General features: G+C 34.1%; 2 protein-coding genes across 2 annotated transcripts in view; one reads left to right on the top strand and one right to left on the bottom strand.

The window, feature by feature from the left end:
* Positions 1-4,172: 4,172 nt before the first annotated feature.
* Positions 4,173-5,360, bottom strand: LOC111985934 (uncharacterized). The gene is made up of 2 exons (XM_024017575.1): positions 4,881-5,360; positions 4,173-4,739 (listed from the first exon to the last, which is right to left on the bottom strand). The coding sequence occupies exons 1-2, from the start codon at positions 5,358-5,360 to the stop codon at positions 4,173-4,175; spliced, it is 1,047 nt and encodes a 348-aa protein (XP_023873343.1).
* A 14,289-nt stretch (positions 5,361-19,649) lies between these two features.
* Positions 19,650-24,251, top strand: part of LOC111985942 (uncharacterized) — an 8,070-nt gene continuing 3,468 nt past the window's right edge. Inside the window, exon 1 of the mRNA XM_024017585.2 lies at positions 19,650-20,222. Within this exon, the coding sequence (XP_023873353.1) occupies positions 19,956-20,222 (267 nt within the window). The 5' untranslated portion in view covers positions 19,650-19,955. The remainder of the gene's footprint in view (positions 20,223-24,251) is intronic.

Raw genomic sequence — 24,251 nt, 5'->3', positions numbered from 1 at the left:
TGAATAGAAATACCCATATCATACAAGTACAAGAGATAAATCTTTAAGGGATGAGCTTAATTGTTTCTTATTTTCAATAATAAATCATTTTACTGCAATGCCGGTAATTGTTTGAGAAATTTGATATGTTCATATTGTTATAGAATAGAGAATGGTAGAAGCCAACTTTATTACAACTACTTAAATTGAGTTGACTTAATTCCATACAATTACAAAGTATAGCATGAAAGATAATGGAAATAATTGTTGTAATTTTTATTTTCTTTCCATGTTTTGAATTTTCTCTATATTATTTTTACAACTGAGCAAAGATTGAGAAAGTGATATTACTACTCTAATTTGAAGTTTAATGAGTCCCCTTCAAGTCTTGGTCTTTATTAATTTATATATTTGCAATTTATATTTTTAACAGTTGCTGAGAAATTAAGGCTTAGTTGCACAATATGTGTAAATTCTAATGACAGCATAAGCCCATATTTTTGGGATTAATAGTCTATAAATCCTTTGCATGACAACAATGAGATTTGTATAGCCAATCATGTTTTTTAGAAGACTACTTTAAATAGTAAGTCAATGTGTTTGTTACATTTGGGTATTAGTTAGAATTGTTTTCAAATGATTGTACCAATAAAAGTGAATGTGTATAAATTTTATTTAATTATCCCGTGCATCGCACGGGTTAGCGACTAGTAATTGATAAAAATATTCTAAGCAATAATAATCAAAGTTCACTAAACAATAATAATTAATATCTTTATTTTATATATATATATATATGAACAATAATTTGAGATGGGTTCAAGTTACACCTAGTGTAACTCTTATAAACTTACACATTTTTTACACCATAGATTTCTAAGAGATCTAACGGTTAAAAAAACACCATTAAATGCTATTGTTTTCTATCGTATCACCTAATTAATACTAGTATTCTCTCCCTCTCTCTCCTTATTTATTGCTTTCCACTAAATAATATATTTTTTCAACACAATCTAACAAAAAAAATTTGAAAAATAATTTCATTTTCATTGATTTCACAAAACTACCCAAAACAAAAGTCAGCAAATGACTTTCAAATTCACCATGAAGACCTTAAAGTCATGGCCGCTAAGGCAAGGAACCAAACCAAATTCACCAATCTTGAGTTTCCTGGCGTTGGAGCAGTTGTAGAAGTTGTAATACTCATCAGTCTCTAATGAGTAGTAGAAAGGAGAGCCCATAGTAGTGAAGTTGAAGTTTAGGAACCGTCTGGGAAGATAATATTGAGACGAAGATTTAATCCTAAAATCTGATGCGTAGCCATCGCAAGATAATATTGTTTCGCAAATTTCGGCTCTTGATGCTGTGTTATGGAGGAAGAAGAAGAAAGTTGACACGAAGAAGATTTGAAAGGAGGCCATTTAATTTGAGCCTTTGGAAGCAACAAAAAGTATGCTACATAGGATAGATTTATCATTATTGTACATAATGGCAAGGGAATCTAACAGATTTAACTAGATATGTAGTTGGGCTTATGAACTTCATATAGGCTCTTGGATATAAATAGTGGTAGAAATTTCCTTGGTAAGTAACTCAATGAAAAATTAACTACTCCATTTTAGAGCATACTTGTGCAGTGTTAATTAAGGTTATGCATGGCTTTGATTTTTCCCTATGATTCATCACCGTCAAGAAAGTGTTGAATTTGTGCAAGATAATATAAGTTCCTCCTTGGAAAGTGAGACTAACTTTTGCAGAATTTTTGGCATTGATGAGAGAGAGAAAAGTCTATTTTCTATTGTGTGGATAAAACAAGTAGTTAAGGAAGCCTCAAACCTTGGCGATACAACCTTATATGAACATGGCTTAGATAAGTTCTAAATGTTTATGTTTTAGTCTTTTGTCCATTTCATAAAAAACCGTCGATTAAACCAGGGCATGAAAGACTTGTTCAAAATAATTCCAAAAGAATAAGGCATTTTTCCTACTTGCTGTGTATTTTTCTTATTTCTCCGAGCAATTTGCTGTGCATTTTTCTTGTTTCTCCGAGCAATATTTTATAAATATATATATATATATATTGTTAAATTGTGTTGAAGAAAATATTATATGGTGGAAAGCAATAAATAAGGAGAGAGAGAGAGAGAGAGAGAGAGAGAGAGAGAGAGAGAGAGAGAGAGATAAAATGCTAGTATTAATTAGGTAATAAGGTGGAAAACAATAGCATTTAATGATGTTTTTTTAACTGTTAGATTTCTTAGAAATCTACGGTGTAAAAAAGGTGTAAGTTTATAAGAGTTACACCAGGTGTAACTTGAACTCATCTCTCTCTCTCTCTCTCTCTCTCTCTCTCTCTCTCTCTCTCTCTCTCTCTCTCTATATATATATATATATATATATTTAATCTGAGATAGAAATCCTACTATAGCTTAATTTAAGTGTATGTTTGTGAAACTTTCTCTTAGACTCTTGAACCCTGATCCTTGCCTCTCCACCCTACAGAAACTTGTACTTGTGAAGTGACCATCACGCCGATGGTGCATAGTGATATTGTATTTAGAAACAATAGATTATTTCCAAGATTTAATCTTAGCAACCATAATTATTATGTTCATTATATTAAGAAACACTATACCAAATGAATTTATAATTTATCTTTTACTTTCTTCCTAGTACTATGGACAATTTGTAGTAAGAAAATCATGTAGATTGCAAGATTTATCTACTACTCAAGATTTATCTTTTTATTAACCCACTAGAAAAAATTCCTGGAGCCGTCATCGTTACATCAGAAGTACAATAAATATTTGGCTATATGCATGTTAGAGATTCTTTTTTTTTTTTTTTGGGGGGGGGGGGTTCATTAACTATTGTTCATAGCTAAAGACTTTTTTGTTGAAGTTTTTTAGGGTTTTAGAGGCTTGAATTTGTAGAGCTACAATGATTTGAAGCATTTAAAGTTTCTAGAGGCTATTAGAACTTTATTCTAGTAGAATTTTGAAACATAGAAGAAATATTCAAATTAATTCTCTTCGAGTGGTCTTGAGACTGTTTATCTTTAGATCTTTAATGCTTCAAGATTTTTTTTTCAATGAGTTATGAGATTGTGCTCTATTTATAGTGGTTTCTCAATATGAGTCCCTCCTTGATCTAAGCTGAAGTTTCCTAATATCGATGATAGTATTTCGGATTCGATCCTCAATTTTTGTCATCTTTTTTCAAAAAAAAAAAAAAAAAAAAGGAAAGTAGACCAATATATATATATATATATATATTTTTTTTTTACTTTAGCTATTGAACAAGCCTCCTCTGGAGGTACAATTCTTTACAACATGCCATGTGTCTCATTCCCATTTGATATTATTTACTTGAGTCCGAATTTGATAAGGATGAGGTATAAAACTCATGTTTTACACCATCCAATAAGAAATTGCTACATCATCATGTTACTTAAAATTCAATACATTATATTACACCTAATAACATCTCAATACTCAATAAACTCTCAATTTGGTTGGATTTATATATGGGTATTAGAGTTAATTGGGTGTGGTTGTACTTATTTTCACCAACCCATCAAAAAATATCCAAATATCCTCCATGAATTAAAATTGGGCCTCCACAATTATTTCCTATCTCATTACCAAAATTGGGCCACAATATAGACTTTCACTAAAAAGCCCAAAATCTTATAGTTTACCTAATCTTATATATATATTGAAAGAGTTTCAACCTTTGACGTCTACTCTTGATAATAACTTTTTATCAACAGACCAAAACACCTAATCTTATATTACTATTTGGTAAAAGTCTAAAACCGGCCCGATAAACCAAGAATTCATACATTACCCAAAAGTCTAAGACAAATACTGCTTGGGAATATATTCAATGCCCAAGACGATTACTACTTGGAAAATTATTACAAAGCCCACGATGATTATTGCTTGGAAAATTATTAGAAGACCCAAGACGATTACTTCTTGGCAAAATATCAAAAGCCCAAGACAAATACTGCTTGGAAAATTATTACAAAGCCCAAAATGGTTACTGTTTGGCAATATATTCTAAGCCCAAAACGACTATTAGTTAGAAAATCATTACAAAGCCCAAAGACTATTTTTTATTTATTTATTTTTTTGCCATCAAGCTTAAGACTATTATTGTTTTTTTTTTGAAACCGGATCAAAAGCCTTTCATTCATTTAGAAATAAAGAGTCCAAGTACACAGCCTCAATGGCAGGAGTTGGAGTCTCCTCCATCCAAAAAATGTCTTCAACAATAGACTTAGCATATTTTGCTAAAGAGTGTGCAACAGAGTTAGCTTCACATTTGACAAAACTGAATGACTTGCATCTGGAACTAGCAGCTAAAACCCGGATGTTTGCATAAATATTCCCCAGCCTGGACCGTAAAACCCGTAGAGATAAAATGCACCTTATGATCGTGGAGTTATCACCTTTAACCATTAGCCCCTCAAACCCAGCATCAACGGCGAACTCCAATGCTCTCCGGCAGGCCAGCACCTCGACCTCCTCGCTGTCCAACACTGCCAGCCCTTTGGCTGACATAGCAGCCATAACCTCCCCTCGGTTGTTGCGTATAACAGCACCAAAACCTGATGAGCATGTATCAGAGAAGACAGCTGCATCGAAGTTTAACTTGTATGCAAAACTAGGAGGAGGACGCCATTGCTGCACAAACGAAGGGGAGTTCGAAACTGTCAAGCGTGCCTGAGCCACCTGAAACTCCTCTAAAGAATCCTTTGCTCTCAAATTTAAACGTCCAGGTTCTTAGATGACACCACCATGTTCAACCGCATTACGTTGGTTCCAAATAAGCCAATATTGAACCTAGAAAAATTTTAGCTCCTCATCCGTTAAGCGTTGCTGTAAGTACTCAACCAGCTGCACCATATCATCAAATCCAGGCAACTCTTTTTGTAGGCGACGTGAACAACCAACCCAAATATCTTGGGCTAACCCGCACTCCCACAAAACATGATACCCGAACTCCTTAGCTTGTAAACACACTCCATATCTATCATCTGCGAGGATTTTACGACGAGCTAAGTTAACCCGAGTAGGCAGTATATCAAGGCAGGCTCTCCAGCCAAAAACTCTGATTTTATTTGGAATTTTAAGCTTCCATAGCTTCGCCCAGCTCAGACTACCCGTCACTTCCCTTGAGCTTTCACCCACATCAGCATCCTGCTTGGAAATTAATCTTGCAATATGGTACCCAGACTTGACCGAATACTCCCCATCTTTGGTGTGCAGCCAGTAGATCATGTCTGGCACATATCTATGGCTCAAAGGAATATGCAAGATAGCCTCTGCATCAGACCTATGGAACTTAGCCTCCACCATCTCACGATCCCACATATTTGTCCTCCAATCTATAAGGTCTGAAACTCTCCACTCTCATTCCTCCTCTTCCGGTGGGTAAAGCACTCGATTTGTGACCTGACTTGGAATCTATTTGTCAGCCATAACCCGTACTGCAGCCCCATCTCCAACTCTCCAACAATGGCCTTCTTTAAGGATCGGTTGGGCAGCCATTAAGCTCTTCCACATATAGGAACTATTAGGGACCTCCGAAGCCTCTAAAAAGGTACAACAAGGGAAGTACCGTGCCTTAAAGCACTTATAGAGCAAAGAGTCCCTATATTGAATCATTCTCCACCCTTGTTTGGCCAGCATAGCCAAATTAAAATCCTTCAAACCGCGAAAGCCCATTCTACCTTCCTTCTTTGAACAAGTTAACACCCCCTAGTTTTTTCAGTGAATTTTCCTTTCCTCACCAGTTTGACCCCACCAAAACCTTGCACATAAGGCATTAAGCTCATTGCAAAGTTTAGCAAGGAGAAGGAACACCCTCATAGTGTAAGTGGGTATGGATTGGGCCACAGCTTTAATCAATACCTCTTTGCCTGCTTTAGAAAACATCTTCCCCTTCCATCCTTGCATCTTTTTCCAGACTCTATCCTTTAGAAATGAGAAAGCTTGATACTTTGATCTACCAACCAGTGTAGGCAGCCCCAGATAGGATTCAAATCTGTCCACTTCCTTAACCCCCAACATATTTTTTATGGTTTCTCTTCGGTCAACATCCGTATTACTACTAAAAAATATAGATGATTTTTCAAAATTAATACATTGGCCAGATGAATCTGCATATAGCTGGAGAATATCTGTAACACAGTGCACATCCTCCTGAGAAGCTTGGCAAAAGAGTAGTGAGTCATCAGCAAAAAGGAGATGGGAAATCTGGGGTGCCCTTCGACAAACTGCAACTCCATTAAGCCGCCCCTCCTCTTCTGATCTAACCAGCAAAGCTAAAAACCCCTCCACACATAGCAGGAATAAATAGGGAGACAGTGGGTCACCTTGGCAAAGACCTCTGGAGGGTGAAATTTTTCCATAGGCTTTGCCATTGATACAAACTGAGAAGGATGGAGTAGAGACACAACCCATCACCCTCTCAATCCATACTCGGGGAAATCCCAACCTGATCATAATGCCCTTCAAAAAATACCACTCAACCCGATCGTAGGCCTTGCTTATGTCTAACTTCAGGGCTAGTGAACCCTTCCTGCCTGTTCTCCTGCAATGTATAGCATGCAAGGTCTCATATGCCACAAGGACATTGTCAGTAATCAGTCTGCCTAGCACAAAGGCACTTTGAGAGTGATCAATCAACTGAGGAAGAATATGTTTCAGTCTATTAGCCATAACTTTAGATATAATTTTATAAATAATGTTACAAAGACTAATAGGCCTAAAATCAGACATTCTTTCAGGAGATTTCACTTTAGGAATAAGAACAATATGAGTATAATTAATATCAAGGAGCATAAAACCCGAATTTAGGAAATCTAACACAGCTACAATCACATCATCACCAACAACATGCCAAAATTTTTGATAAAAAAGAGCATTCATACCATCAGGTCCCGGTGCCTTTGTTGGTCCCATCTGGAATAAAGCTGTTCTGACCTCCTATGCACTATAATTACTAGACAAAAATTTCTGCATGTCAGGAGTCACCTTTTGTTGCACTGCATTGAGACATTCCTTCATACGATGGCATGAACTTGATCGGAAAATATTCTCAAAATACTTAATTGCCACCCCAGCAACCCTCTCAGGCTCCTCCACCCAGCTATTATTCTGATCTCTAATCCCATGGATAAAATTCCTCATCTGCCTTTAAGAGGCTTTGGAATGGAAATATTTAGTATTCCTGTCTCCATGCTTCAACCATGAGACCCTGGACCTTTGGCCCAATATATTTCCTATTTAAGAAACAGATCATTAAGGAGTTTACTTGCAGCTAAAAACTCATTTTTGTTCTCCACTGTTGGTTCAGCCATGCTCAATTCCTCCAACAGTTTTTGGAGTTTCTTAATTTCCACCTCATCCAGATGTGTTTTGGATGCACCCCATGCCTGCAGTTCCAAGCCACACTTGTTGATTTTCTCCTTAACTCCCGGCAAGCCCAGTTCCATATTACCTGCTAAGCACCATGCATCCCTAATAACCAACTCACAGTCATCCCGTGTCAACCAAGCCTCTTCAAACCGGAATGTCCTTGTACTCCTAGCCCGATATCTCACAGTAGTTCGAGCATGTAGCAACACTGCCAGTGATCAGAAGCATGAGAAAACAAATGAGTGACCAAACTTTCTTGGAATTTTTCCTTCCAAGCTGTGTTAGCCACCACCCTATCCAATCTTTGCTTGGTATTTTCCAGCCCTGGCCTTTTGTTATTCCAAGTGAACGGATACCCCCACAAACCCCAAATCAGCCAAACTACACTCATCCAAAACACTACGAAAATCATCCATCTGTTTAAAAGAAGGGGAAATCTGCTTTGTTTTTCCGATGAATGAAGAATAGCATTGAAATCTCCTATACAACACCATGGGCCATCTACAAATGAACGTAAATGGCCGAGCAGGTCCCAAGATTTGTACTTCTGACTTGCTTATGGCCATCCATAGAAGCAGGTTAGCGTCCATGCAAATCCATCTTCTTCAACAACTCTTGCTAAGATATGGTGCTCAGTAAAATTAATAACCTCCAGCTTAACATCTTCCTTCCAAATAAGAGCCAAGCCTCCTCCCCCAGTAGGCTTCTTCACAATAAACTTATTCTGAAAAGGTAATTCTCTGCAATGATAATTAAAACCCTCTCTGTCTAAGCGTGTCTCCATTAAAAAACACACTGTGGGAACTTGATCCTTCACCATCTTGTGAAGGCTGCTAACTGTCCAAGAGTTCCCAAGCCCTTGGCAGCTCCAGCTTAATAGTCTCATTATGCTCTGCAAGGGTGCTCCTGCACCCCCGCCGCTTCATTGTTTTGCTCCTTTTCTTGTACTCTCCCACGTTTCCCACTCTTCTCATTTTTCTCTATTTCTGTTTCAAAGTTAGCTTCCTGCAAGCCTCTCTTCCCCAACTTCTGTTTACAAGATTCTTGTTTTCCAACACTCGGCCCATACTCCATGCGAACCAATCTAGTCCAGGTGGGCTTTTATTTTAATCCTTGAGGCCCATCATGAGTCTTTGGAGTCACATGCATTACATCTGGTGCATTAGAAAACAAGCCCACGTGATTAAGCTCTAAAACATTCAGACTACTCTCCCTGCTAGAATTCAGCACCCCTTCATTAATAACCGAATCAACTAGCCCATGTCCCTCCATAATTCCCCCTTCCATTACGGCAACATTATCCGTGAAAGCTAGAAAATTTCCTGAATCTCCTCCCTTTCCATTCACGTAACCATTAGGAGCATTAGGGTTCCCTTGCACATTCACTTCCTCTGCTGCCGTACTCTCCAGATTACCTTCTCTGACCTGATTATCATCCCTGTTACTGTTGTTCATATTGACACCCCTTCTTACCGGCGAGCGAGCTCATCCCCCTGCCGACTTCAGCCACTCCCCGTACTGACATATCACCTCGCTTCCATTCTTACTCCGTGCATAGTATTCAGCACAATGTTCAGTGTTATGGCCCAAGAGACCGCAAAAATGGCAAAACAGGGGAAGACGCTCATATTTGTAACTGACCCATAAACGTTGTCCGTCCGAACCTCCAATAAATCCACCACGTCTCAACGGTTTTGCTATTGGAATTGCCACCTTAACTCGCATAAACAAATTCTGGCCTTCCTTAGCTTTTCTGTTTTCAACCTCAACCACCTCCCCCAATCTTCGACCAATCTCAGAGGCAACTTTTGGTGAGATCATGTCAAAAGGCGCCCCCCAAATCTGAACCCAAAGGGCCACCGAATCAAATTTGACATTCGCCGCTGTCATACCAGGCTACCATCTTCGCAACATTAGCACTTGATTATCGAAGGACCATGGGCCCTCTTTAAATACTCTGTCCAAGTCAAACTCACGGCAGAACTTGAATTGGAAGAGGTTTGAACCTACTTCCATGATTTGCACCCCTTTCTCCAGACTCCAAGCTCACCTTAATGTATTTTGTGCAGCCCGTTTATTAAATGGTTTACAGGTAAGAAACTTACCAATCAAACTGAGGGAACAACTCTCAATTTCCTCCTTTCGACCTTCATCAGATATGGTGATTACTTCCTCTTCTTCTATTGTCAGGCTCATGTTCTCTAATCCATTTATCACATCATCCGCCATACTGCTTCAGACTCTAACACAAATAGAAGAGAAAACGCAAACCCTTAGTAAACTAAGGGAGGGAGACGTCTCGCACTTAGTCGAGAGAGAGAGCTCCTACGCGAGGAGAGCAATCACAATACTTGGTTTTTCACAACTTTTTGTTTTTATTTTTTTCGCTTAAGACTATTAATGTTTGGCAAATAATACAAATATTTTGTTTAAAGGTCAAGATTAATAATTTTTGGCAAATAAGACTATATTATACGACTATGGAAATTACTATTCAAAAACCCATGGAAAATATTATTTATGCTAGCTCACATGAAATATATACACTATTTTTATTAATAATTAAAGCTCATGTAAATTACAAACTCATGGTGTGTTATTTATCTTATAGGGCCCTAAAGAGTGACAACAAAGGTGCAAGCCCAAATAAGAGAGTCACCAAGATAAGGCCCACCTCATATGCTTTAGCCCATGTGACAAAACCCAGCAATAAGCATTAGCCGAAGAGGTCCATATGTGTAACTAAGACAACTAGGCAGTTTCTCCTTCAGTTCAGCACTAACAAGATGCCTGTTGGACAACACTACAAAAGAAACTAAGCTCTCTAACTGATTCCAGAACTGGACACCCGTCAAGTTAGGATGACTTCGACACCCCTGGCGCCTACATCAACTAACATGAACAAGACCCAACAGCTGGGCTGTCACCAAAAACTGAAAGAGCAATAAATGCTCTTCTTCTCCTTCAAGTTTCGGTCACAACTCAAATGAGCCATGACTAGACCTCTTAAGCTTTAGCTAATCAATTAATTTATTGCTAAAAATATACTAAAATTGATTCATGAATCAAGATCATGAATCCCACAAGGAAAAATTTAGGAAAAGTGGTTTGGAGAGCACAAGAAGTTGTCCAGCAGAGTTTCCAAAAGCAAGTTCAATAGTTAACACCTGGCTTGGCGAAAATTATATGTTGTACCCGACATATATGTGGGGTCTCTCACACATAGGCGGGCCCCACAGTGTGTGGGACCCGACAGTCTATGAGTGACCCGGCATTTATGTCGGGTACACCATATACCTGCTCCTAGCTTGGGATGACATCTCCTACCTCCCGAAACTCTAAACTTAATTTAAGCAATCAAGGTTTCTAGCTCTAATGAATGCCTTAATCCTATTGATTGAGATCAATCCTCAAATCTCAGCATTTAATGCTAAGATTAGCTAAATTCCAGCTTCCAACTGCCATCACCCAAGAAGGCTAAATTACTCTAGAAGGTGACCATAATAGTTTTGGCCAAATCCTAGCATAGATATTCAAATTATTATCCTGGTGATCAGGTCTAGTCTCCTTTGATTTTTGCTAACTATAAAAGGAACCCACCATTAACTCAACTAACACACATCATCTTCTCATAAATCCCTTACCTACCATGCCATATTCAGCCCACAAGTTTCCACTTTTAGTTTATAAATAAGCTTCATCATTCATACATACCCACATATACTTGGATTCAAATCCTCTAAATTTCCTAGGGTACTCTACCAATAAATTTCTTTAAATCCTAACCACTCTTTAATGATTTAATAGTCAAAATTCTGTCATGTCAGCATTCCACTAATAATATTTTTAATTGTTTTGTTTGCAACATTATTTTATTATTTTAAGAATATTGTTAATGGAATGCTGATATGGCAGAATCTAGACCATTAAATTATTAAAGAATGATTAAGATTTAAGAAAATCTAGGTGGTAGAGTACCCTAGGAAATCTAGAGGATCTGAATCCCGTATACTTACCCACAAAAATTATCTTCCATCTTCTTAGAAAATCCCAGCATCATAAATAGCCATAAACAACCATTTTACATCTACTAGGAAAAATTACTCTTTATTATTCTAAATTATACCCCTAGTTATATTTTGCATCACAAACTATGATTCGTATTATACTTTGCTTAAAGAATTTTCCTTACTTTAGGGCCTTCTTTTCTGATATTTTTTTCTTAGACATTTTTTTTCCCTTATTTATAGGCTATAGTTTGAGGGTTTAATTAATACGTACATTTTAAAGAATTGACTTTTTTATATATAAATCAAAGAACTAGTCTAATTGGTTAAAATAACAAGGCCTTTATATTGGAAAAATTGGCTTTGCATCTCATACAAAAACCCACAGCGGAAGCAACACAAGAATCTACTTCATTTATGAGAGATAACATGTAATCTTGAATTCTAGAACAAAGAATAGAAAGCGTACCTTGGTGTAGTAAAATTAAAAAACAAGACTTGAGAATACTTTCAATCTTCATCCTAATTCCACATGGTGCCCAAGATGAGTGGTCTCTCAATCAATTCTTACATACGTTAATTTTCCTTTGGAAAAGTGAATTCCAAAAACCTGTAGAGAAAAATTGTTTTCTCTTCTTTTAATCATACATACATTTTAACTATCTTGGCATTTACTTTATTTAATAATTCTTATTAAAACTGATTATCTAATTGGGTTAGTCCAATTGGGTTTAAGTGTGTGGCTTGGGATGAGACCAAAGGGACTAATAAGGTTTTAACTCCAATAGGTTTCAGACTTATTTGTTAACTTTTAACAAATCCAAAGTTACCATTAATTATATAACAAGTACCACTATGAAAATATAATTACATTCTAGGCTTTATTAATAAATTATTTCCCAAGGCTCTAATATGATATCATTTGACCCCTCAAAAAAAAAAAAAAATCTATAGTGAATAAAGTCATAGTAAACTGTCACTTTGTAAACAACTATTTTATTCCTTGAGTACCTGGTTTAATTTTTTAGTTATTCATATTTATGAAATCTAATTTCAATAAATATAAACTTTAGTAAATCTTTACTAAAGTGGCCAGTCTGAATAACCAGATCCTATTAAACTTATCTCAAATGGATATTTTATGTCTCTATAGAAAGAGATTATGGATTCCATCTTAAGAATACGTATTCCCTCAACACTACGTGTGGTTACCTAATATACTAAGGTTTTGACCGTTTAAACTAGATCTCACTCCTAATATATCAAAGTAACATACATTTCATAATCGAGTTCACTATCCTCTCAAGATTGAGAGTTTATGAAATTAGAAGTCGTGAGATTAATTATTTAGGTGACAGTTGTTAATTGCATAATTAATCTCACAGCGGTCCAGTTCGATATGTCTTACACACTTAAGACATATCAACACATCAACTAGAAGTCTTTAATTCCATGATCAAGACAAACTATCTTAGCTAATGTATTATAGTTTTTGCAGATCAAATGCCTAATTTCATCACCAACTACGAACTATATTTTAAGTTCACAAGGAACTATATTTTAAGTTCACAAGGAACTTGTGATTTATATCTTTTGTAACTAAATCACATACAATGCATCTCAAGGACTATGATAATGTCTAATTGTCCATTTACAAATAATCTTATATAATTAAACAATTTAATTATTTATAACATGCTAATAAATTTGATTTTAGGGCACAAACCCTAACAATCTCGCACAAACCCTAACAATTTCCCACTTGCCCTCAAAGACAATTTTGCATATATCTAACACTTATTTCCCTTTAAAGTAAATCATATTCACTCTAAGGCAAGGTCTGAAAAAAGGTTTCAGCCAAATTTATTATATAAATTATCTTATCTACTACTTCATCTCACGCTCTAGTATCTCTCTAATGAGATGATACTTACGCTTAATGTGTATCTTCACCACCTAGAGTAAACACATATCCTGAAGTCAAACTTCATTAATCACAATCAAACTAAAAATCAATATTTGTGCAACCAGTAACTATCAAATTCTCACTTTAGTGGACAAGCATATAATCTCTCGTTCTCCTAAGATATTTGAGTATATGCTTTACTCCCACTAGGTTAAGTAATCCTGGATTTTAATTGATATTTGCTTACTATGCCTACTACAAAATAGATACTTAGCCTAGCATATAGCATGGCATATATGAGACTTCCTATTAATATTGAAAGGAATCGTCTTTATATGCTCTTCCTTTTTATATGTCTTAGGACTATAGTCCTTTACAAAGGAACTTCACACTTAAAAGGAATCAATTATTTCTAGTATTACATAATATATTTGGCTAGAATCTAATCTATTTAAGCAGTTTGAGATAGACCCAACATTCTAATTTCTAAATTTTACCAAAGTCTAACTCTTCAGATGTGACCAATCTTACTTAAGTACTTCATATCAAACTAGTCTAGACAACAAAACTCTATTGATGACAATACCTATACATCATTCTAAATGATTAAAATGTCATCAACATACATTAAGAGATTTATTACTCTATATAGCTTTTACACACATAAGACATTTCACTACTTAATCAAAATCAAACAATTTGATTGCTTGATCAAATATGATATTGTATGATCTAGATGCTTACTTTAGTTCATAAATGGATTTTAAGCAACTTGCATACTAAATACAACTGGTTTTTTGCTATGAACTAGTCTAGTTACAACATATAGATGTCTTCCTCGAAATTGGTACTAAGAGAAGTTTTCTTGATATCCATTGTCATATTTCATCCAAATGAAATATAATGGACAAGAGAATATAGATAAAGTCAAATATGACTATTGGTGAAAAAAATCTTTTCATAATCGATTTATTTCTTTCTGAATAAATCTTTTCGCCACTAGTCTTGACTTTAAAGGTTTACACCTTTTATTCTATCAATCTCATTTTCTTGTAGACTTATTTGAAAACAATAGGCTTAATGTCATTAGGTGCCTCTACAAGTTCTAGACTTTAAATAAAATCTAATTCTATTTACATAACTTTGATCCAGTATTCCATATTCATATTATCTATTGCCTCAACATAGGACTGAGGATCAAATCCATGTCCTTGTGAGATGACTTCTCAAGTTTATCCTAAAAGAATGAATTTATTAGGTAATTTGATAATCCTCCCACTACGATATTGTACTAGTGTACTAACTATTTATAGAATAATGTCTTATGGTGTATCTAACTAATGCAACCATCTCATTTCTAAATGTATCATATAGTTGTCCTACAACAGATCTGACATTTTTCTTTTAGAACAGTTCTATGTTTAGCTTTAAGATTATTCACATAGTTATTATCTAGAAACTTTGTATTTGTACTTTACAAACACCTTGTTATCTTTATGACTATTAAAATAATCTTTCGCAATTCCTTTTGGATACCCAATATAAACGTACATTTTTCTAACTTTTGATTCCAATTTGTCAAACTTCCTTTCTAGCACAAGTGTTGGACATCCCAAAAGTATAAATATCATATTTTAGGTTTTCATCCAATCTACAATTTGACAAATGTCCTAGGAATAGACTTTTGGAATCAATTTTAAAAAATGTATAGTAATAATTAGAGTATATCTCCAAAAGAAATAAGTAAATAAAAATACTTATCATGTACTTTACCATTTCTAAAAGAGTCTTATTCCTCCTTCATGTATAAATTGACTTAAAGAAGTCATTGGAACTATATTCTTTTACAATAAAGGAGCCTTAGGTTGTATTATCCTCTAAATAGAATTCGTAGACTGAGAATATAACAAAAAACTAATGGTTCTAAAGCCCATTTTTCACCAGTCTTGAATATCATTTAGATTAATAAAACCTAGACTTAAGTGCCAGAACATACAATACTAAAAGATGGAAACTTTCTCTTTAAAAGTAAAACATGTAAATTTTCATTTAGATTACAATTATGAACAATGCTTAGCTTTACCATGATGAAAACACTTTTCTTTAGGTCATACTTTTGAGTTTAATTTCCTTTTTGACAATTCGTAAGACAACTAGATTGCCCAACTGCTTTGTATTATTATTCTTCTTCTTACCCTTAAACTTCGGTTAAGGTTAAGAATTTGAATTAAGTCATATTGATCCTAGCCATAGCTGTTAGGATGTCTTCCATTGTGTAGAACTCATTCATCAACTCAGATAAAATAAAATAAAAATTATTTTTTTTCAAAACAATCTGAATTGATCAAATGATTCTAATAAGGACTTGTGTATCATATTCATATGCGATTAAGAATTAATCTCTACATCTAAGAATTCCAATTCATTTAAAAAATGACATAGGATTGGAACTCCTTAAGCCTTTCTTAGCACTCAATATAATTCATACCAAACATCTCATTTAGAGTTAATATAAAGTCTAAAACTAGTGCTAACTTTTGCATCTCATGTTGTAGCACAATTGAGATAGAAGTCAATGTAACATTTTAGCATCTTAATAAAACTATGAACACATCATAAGCTATCTTCTAAAAATGCACCGTATAGAAAATTATGACAATGTTGAATTGAAACATATTTATGTACTTCAACTCCTTTAAGCACAATGTCCAAAATTGTTTCTTAGTCAATGTGATTCAATTAAAATAGTAGCTATAGAACAAAAATTTATGACAACTTTAATTTAAGACTATGAACATAATTACAAGGACATTATATTTTGCATCCATAATCATATAATATGGAACCCCAAAACCATATTATATTAGGTGCAATGACAACCCAATCCTGCAATTAATATTCCTCGATAGTGGCGTCATACCAATCACTATTACCCTTAGTCTAGTGTACACCATTGTCTAGACTCTATGTGAGTCACCAAGTAAATCCACAGCAACATGGTCACTCTCAATGTAAAAACACACTTCATCCTCATTAAGAAGTTTAACCTGTAGTACCCTGAATTAAACACCCTTCGTAGGGAGCAAGGCATATATGCTAAGATGAGGTGCCTAATCACACTACTATAAACCGACAATAGAGACCGTGAGACTCAAACCTTGAATCTCTCTGCCACTAGAAATTTTAAAACAAGTGGACTGTTTTTAAATCATTGTGATCTCATCACAATTTTAACCCTACACATTAGATGTGTTTAATTATTTAAATTCGATGTGATTTGACTAAGTCACGTCACAATAGCGTAATGAACATTCGCGTAATCACAAAGAAGTTTAATCATGTAATCCATGAAGTAAATATGATATATGAACCCTGAAATACATATAGAAATTTTTTCAAATTTAAGCTTTATTCTTAATATTCTCAGCTTTTTTCAGGCTTCCACTACAGCACTTTTTTTTTTCTTTGTCTTTTTTTTTTTTAGAAGAGCTTTAGAGCTCCTAAAGCACAGCCAAATGAATACTTGTGTTACTTATATATAGGTCTTGTGTTCAATATGTTATGAGCAGGAATTGTGAGCCGAGTTATATTTTATGTTTAACCAGTAATTGATTAATAATCAGAACCATTAAGCATGATTATGGATTATATATTAGCTTCTTAATCTTAGGCTCAATTTTTTATGAGGTTGACAAAAAGAAGGCCGTGAAGAGTAGAAAAGACAAGGAGGCATAAGCACAAGCAAAAAAGGAGTTGCATCAGCCTGTTGGTAAGGGAACTCCTTTGTGTGGGGGTACCATTCCAGCATATCCACTAGAAGGGTACCGTCCTGGACACAAGTATTAACTATTAATCAATGGTGTAAGTGAGAACTTACTGTTAAATTTTGCATAGCCTTTTTAATCTCTGTGGTTTATCAAAAAATAATAATCATCTCTATGTGTGTGTAGTTTTAGCATTGTGTTTACTGAGTGAGAGTGTCATCTTTATCTTTTGAAATGACATAGTATAACATTAATATCAACTACTATATAAAGTCACCAAATTCTTGTAATTAAATGACATCTTTTTGCTTGCTTTCTTTTATATATATTATATAAGAAGAAGTACAAAATTTGGTTATAAACTTGGTTATATTCAATGGCTATAGCTCTATTCAATATCTTTTTTATTGGATGTGAATTTTGACAAATTCACAATTAGATAACATTTTCTTTTTATATCCTTTATGTTTGCAAAATTTTGAGGAAATCAAAGTTCAATAGCTTTGCTATTAATCAAATGTTTAAAATTTTAAATTTTTATAGTCTAAAATTATGCATAAAATAAGTTTGTGAATTGAATAATATATAACATCTGATTGGTATGAACTTTGATATGTCTATTAAAAATATAAATAACATATAATCTAATGGTTATATTTTCAAAAATATAAAAAATATGTAGTCATATTAATTATTTTAGTGGGAGTTATAATTATTGACTACAATCAAGTTTGTAACCAAATTTTAACCAAACCAAAAGGGGATTGTTCTACCACCTTGCACCCTTGGTGCAGTGGTCACTTCACAAATATAAGTACTTGTGGGGTGTGAGTCACATCGTGTGAGGGGCAAGGGCTGGGGTTCAAGTTTCCATGAGAGAGCTTCACACTCATATACACTTAGATTATGTTAGAGTATAAATTTTATCTTATATAATAATAATAATAATAAAAAGGGGTGGGGTATTCAAACTCTTTCTTCCTCTAATTTTATATATAGTGTTAGATATATGATTATGTTTTTTATTATTTATTTATATTGGACTCGTAGTTTTCTACTCTAAATTAAATCATTTGGCACAAAAATTTAAAATTTTCGATTAGATAGAACACATGGTGGAAAATTAAATTCTAATTAAAATCTAATTTTTACACCAAACTAACTAACATGGTTCAAAAATTTAAAATTTTTGATTAGATGGGATAAGTGGCTTAAAATTAGACTCTAATTGAATTTCAATTTAAAATCTAATTGGATTTTCTTTCAGTTTTACTCATAAATATATATATATATATAGATAACTTATAAACTTGAATTATTTTTAGTTCTACCAAAAAAAGAAGACTTATAAATATAAAATCATTCAAAAATTATGTTTTATATAGTTTACTTATATTAGACTCCTCGTTTTTTACACAAAATTAACTCATTTGGTACAAAAATTTAAAAACTTAAATTAGATGAGACACATGTCACAAAATTAAGATTAAATTGAAATCCAATTTTTGCATTGAATTAATTCACTTGGTACAAAAATTTAAAAACTTAAATTAAATGTGACATGTGGCGTAAAATTAGATTCTAATTGAATTTCAATTTGAAATCTAATTAAATTTTCTCTCAATTTTACCTATTATATATATATATATATAGATATATAGATTAGCAAAATGCTATTAATATTTTTGTCATTTGCGTTTTTTATGGGTTAGAATATTTGGTCCAGATGATGTACCACTCACGTTTGAATAAGAACAAAAAAAAAAAAGACTTATAAATATAAAATCATTCAAAAATTATGTTTTATACGTTTACTTATATTGGACTCCTCGTTTTTTATACAAAATTAACTCCTTTGGTACAAAAATTAAAAAACTTAGATTAGATGGGACACGTCACAAAATTAAGCTCCAATTGAAATCCAATTTTTATATTGAATTAATTCACTTGATTCAAAATTTTAAAAACTTAAATTAAATGGGACACGTGGCGTAAAATTAGACTCTAATTAAATTTCAATATGAAATCTAATTGAATTTTCTCTCAATTTTACCTATTATTATATATATAGATATAGATATAGATATATAAATATATAGAGAGAGAGAGAGAGAGAGAGAGAGAGAGAGAGAGAGAGAGATTTGAACATCTTCTAAAAAAAAGTATAATTTTAACTATATAATTGTGACAATTTTTAATTGTATTTGTGTATATGCATGAGATTGTATATTAGTAGATATAATAAGAGATCAATGTTCAATCCATGCCTACACTAGAAACCGATTAGTATATTAGTCTGATAATAAAGAGTTATCATTAATAACAGATGTCATAAATTAAAACTTTCTAAATATATATATATATATATATGCACTCATGTATATGTTTTTATTGTATAAATGTAAATACAAGAGTTCTAAACTAATTAAAAAAAAAAAACCTTTGTAATTCAAGGGGCACACCCGTGTTTCAAATTTTCTCATAAAAAGAGGAAACAAACTGACCTCTATTGATCTCCATTAAAAAAAAAAGAAAAAAGAAAAAAGAAAAAAAAGTTGAAAACCCGAAGGATGATGAGACCCTATTAGCCAGAGTGTTACCCAAAAGCTGCACCAAAAATTTGGGTGTGCAAGCAAAAACAAAAAAGGCAGAGAAAAAAGAAAAGCTGTTGAGTGAGTATAAGCCCAGCCAGTCATAAGAAACCCCCGAAAAAGACCACGGCCACCCGCTCTTATACTTTCCATTTCTTCCCACCACTTCTATTTCTCTCTTCCAAACATCCTTCTTATTTAATTCTCTCACAAACCATACAAATACTGGACAAAAACTACCGAGCAATCAGCTGCTTTTTTTTCTTCTCAAATTCCCGATGGGTCTTTTGAAGAAAATAGCGGGCTTCTTAGGGTTCTCTAAAGACGACAATCACGAATCCAAAGACGAAGACGACGATATCAACAACAACAACAACAACAATTCCGAAGCTCAGACCCACAGCAATAGTAATCGGTCTTCTGCCCATTTCCAAGAAACGGGGCTTCCTCGTAGAGGCTTCAGTGTTCCCGTCCAGGTCTCGCTCGAGCGACCCCATCTTGGACCTCTTCTCTCTCCTTGTATTCCCCCCGACGCCGCTGTTCAGGTCTTTTCTTCTTTCATCTTTCTCACCCCCCCCATGTATTCAATTTCAATTTTGTGGTGTTTGCTGCTCTGTGATGATTGCTTTTTATCATCGGGTCAAGATACTATTTGGGTTTTTGTGTAATTGGGATTTGAACCCTGAATCTCTCTTATTTGACGACAAAAAACTTTATTTAAGTGAAAAAACTCACTATTGAGATTGTATATTTATTTGAAGTAATTTTAGTTTAATGGGTTTTTTTTTAGTTGCCTTAATGGAGAGAGCTTTTAACCAATTTTTAAGGAAAGTTATCAAGGTGGCACCCTATATGTGGACATTTCAAATGACAGATAGAATTAACGTTTTGATAGGCAAGATCTATGGTTGAGATGGATCACTGATTTAAGAGGGATTGAAGATGGTTTACAATCCTCCAAACTAAGAAACTTAAGCTGGGTTTGTTTGGAAGCTAGTGACTCATTGGATTAAGAGCATGATCAATGAAGTGGAGAAGCGCATGAAGGGTATTGTGTGATAGTGATTGTAAAATAGTACATATTAAGTGAAAGGAATCTTTTTACAAGATTGCTCTAAAACCAGCTATGCTTAATGGTGCTGAATTTTGGGATGTTAAAAAGCAACATATTTATAAAATGACTATAGTTAAGTGGAAATATAGTCAGCATATTTTGTGATGGATAAGTGGAAATACACTGACATGATTCGAAATGACTAAATCCCCTCAAAAATAGGGCTAGTCCTTATTGATGAAAAGATGAGCGTGAAATAGCTTTCTAGAGCTGAGATTTAGCAACGCATTCTAGGTATAGATCATTGGTATTGATTGGCAATGAGAAAAATAAATGCAATAGCTAAACGATGATGAGGTAGAGTTGCTTGAGACGGTTTGATAGTGTTTTGAGGGGAGTGAGTAATGCACCAATTAGAAAGGATGACTTGGTTCGCGTTGAGGGAATGAAAATTACATGTTAAATAGGGAAGTAATAGAGAGTATGACTTCTAATAGAATAGAACGGCAGAAAATATTACATGTGACCGGCCCTAAGTAGTATATTGAGGATACATAGGCAACCCTAAAAAATTTAAGACTAAGGCTTGATTGTTGTTATAATTGTGTTAAGGTAGGGCAAGTTTTAGACCCTTCTTCAAATGCTGTTGCAACCAACTATTTTTTACTGTTCCTATGGTCTTCAATTGATAACTGCTCCTTTATAACTTCATCTTGCAAGAGACTTGTGTGCCTTGTAGACTTACTACTGCCTTGTGATTTTGACCTTGTTCCTATAATTACTATTTAATGTGTTGTAGGCTGTCAATTGGTTTATACGCTCCTCTGTAGAATTCAGTGACCCCTACTGCAATGTTTTTGTGGTTCTTTAGAATTAAGTCTCCATCTCGAATGACCACCTCATGTATATGTTGCAGTTTTCTTTCTTTATAACCTGTCCTTCCTCTACATGAAGTCACAACTTACCAAGCATCTCTGTAGTGCTTGCTTTAATTTTGTTGTGCGATTTTTCTTATTTGGCACAACATGCATTAGCACTTGGTGGAAATCATTTGATGTTTCTTTATAAATGAGATATCAGCCTTCAAGGGACAAAAGTTATCTGTTGGACTGTGAATTTGCATTTTTTTTCATTTATCTACTGTTAAGAATCTGTTTCTCCAAAAAAAAAAAAAAAAAAAAAAAAAAAATGTTAATAATCTAAATTAGGAAATTTTTTCAATGAAAAAAAGTTGACTTTAATGAATTAGAAGTGACACAACCATTATTTATGATGTGCCATTCTTGGTCCTTTTTTATTTCAAGTCTTGAGTAGTTGAAGATTAGGGGTGTCCAATTGAATAGTGTGTTGACATGTGGTACTTCATAAAGGTAATGACATGCCATAGTATAAATATAGTGACAAACATGCATGAGGTAGGTGTTGCCAGGTCGGGGAAGGTGGACCTGTAGGTTTTGCGAGATACACTTTTATTCTTTGAGCCATAGGGCTATGTGGTGGTGAGTGATTACTTATTTAAAGGTGTATCTGTCAACATTGAGAAACCTATAGGGAGGTAATAATCACAGTGATCAAGCCAAAGACACTTGGCAGCACTATGCTATGGTGGATACATGACACTTGAGTGCAGTGGAAGCTAAATATTTCTAAAGTTAGCATTTGGATTAAGCTGTCTATTATGACTATGAAGGCTATTGGGGGACAGGTTTGAGGCAATTTATCATGAGAAAGTCAATCTGACATTCTGCCTACAAGGCTTCATTGCCTACATATTTTAGTTTTTTTTTTTTTTTAAAAATTTTTTTTAAAATTTTTAATTTATTATTATTATTATTATTATTTTATAATGTATGTCTAGGTGGAGGTGAGGTCGTGGGTTCAAAACTCATTGGGTGCAGAACAAAATTTGGCTACAACTTCCTTTAAAAAAAAAAAAAAAAATTAACATTGCTACATATTTGAAAATCTAACATTTGGATTGCATATTCTTTACTCCCTTAACACACATGTCAAATTTTGTGACAATCAGATGTTATTTACTTTATAATCTATAAACTTATTTTTAATGCATAATTTTAGACTACAAAAACTTGCAATTTAAATAATGGATTGATGATATAGCTATTGATCTTTGTTCTCCTAGAAATTTCGCAACCATGGAGGATATAAAAAGATAATGTAATCCAATGGTGGAGTTGTTAAAATTTACATCCAATAAAAAGATATTTAGTGAAATTGTAGCTAAACTTTTTCCTTGGGTGTGTGTGTAAACATTGATGAAAAAAAAAAAAAGTATATTGTGTTATGCATCATAATTAAATGCCTTTCTTTAGCTAATTTGTCTTAGCTCTTTAGTGCCTTTGGCTCTTGTAGTTGAACCCTTTATTTTTAGATCCAATCATATTTCTTACTTAGTCTTGTTGTGAAGATTGAAAGCTTGCACTATGATTGCAGTTGCATATTCATTTCATTTGTGCATCAGTGCATGTGCAGTCTTGATCACTTGGAAGCTTGGATCAAAGGTGTTTTTTTGGTTATGTTTTAAAAAAACCAACACAAGTTCAGAATTCTTTTGAGATGAACAACCGTGGCCTCTGCAAACTACCTCATCTCTATTGGTTGGTAGTTAATACTTGTGAAGCAATGGATGTTAGTTTTTTCATATTTATATTTAAATCGGTAGCAATTGTTGTGTGGTTCAGAACAACAATCAGGACAATGACGAGCTAGATGGCATTTAGCTTTAGTGAGGTTTGTCAGTGCTGAGTCTGGCACATGAGCTACCTTTTTTTGTCATTTGGGAGCAAGTAGTTCTTCACTATTTATGCCAGATGATGCTTTGGCTAATGCTTTGCGCTTATTGCTTATATTAACATTTTTAATTTCAATATCTGTCTCCTTTTGTTTGTAATTTTCTTAGGCCAACTTCTTGCTGCTGCTGATTTATTTTTTGCCTCTGATTTTCTACTTATTTTATATGTACTCAATATAATCCCAGTTCATTGGTTAATTCAAAAAATGGATTTATAAGTTTTTATGGTTGACCTTACTGGAAACACTTGTCTCATGCTATACATCAAACTAATTTTTGGAGAAGATGGAACACAGACTGTCTAGTTGGAAGAAGCTATATTGTCAGAGTGGGGGAGGATAACGTTATTAAAAAGTATGCTTTTGAGTTTACCAACATATTATCTCTCTATATTGACTATTCCCACCAGTGTGATGAATGGGTTAGAGAGATTACGAGCAGCTTTTTGTGTGGTGCCTTGGATGAGGAATTCAAGTTCTCCTTGGTGGCATGGGAAACAGTTTGTTTTGCCATTGGTACAGGTGGTTTGGGGATTCAAAAAATAGGAAGTTTTAGTAAATTTTTATTGGTAAAATGGTTATGATGATTTCAGAATGAGGGCACACATTTATGGAGACAGGTTCTCGCTATGAAGTATGAGGAGGTTGGACTTTGCAACCAGTTTTTTGTTTTTTGTTTTTTTTGGGGGGTGTGGGGGGGGGGGGGGGG

Source organism: Quercus suber, unplaced genomic scaffold (genome assembly GCF_002906115.3).
Source record: "Quercus suber isolate HL8 unplaced genomic scaffold, Cork oak 2.0 scaffold_7, whole genome shotgun sequence".
Lineage (NCBI taxonomy): Eukaryota > Viridiplantae > Streptophyta > Magnoliopsida > Fagales > Fagaceae > Quercus > Quercus suber.
This window is presented reverse-complemented; position numbering and strand designations above follow the sequence as displayed.

What these genes read in the sequence shown, in the direction of transcription:
- LOC111985934 (XM_024017575.1), bottom strand. Translation starts at nt 5,360, where the DNA reads ATGTGGGATCGTGAGATGGTGGAGGCTAAGTTCCATAGGTCTGATGCA. An exon ending in TTGATGATATGGTGCAGCTG is followed by an intron (nt 4,740 to 4,880) that starts GTTGAGTACTTA and finishes TTGAGAGCAAAG; the next exon opens with GATTCTTTAGAGGAGTTTCA.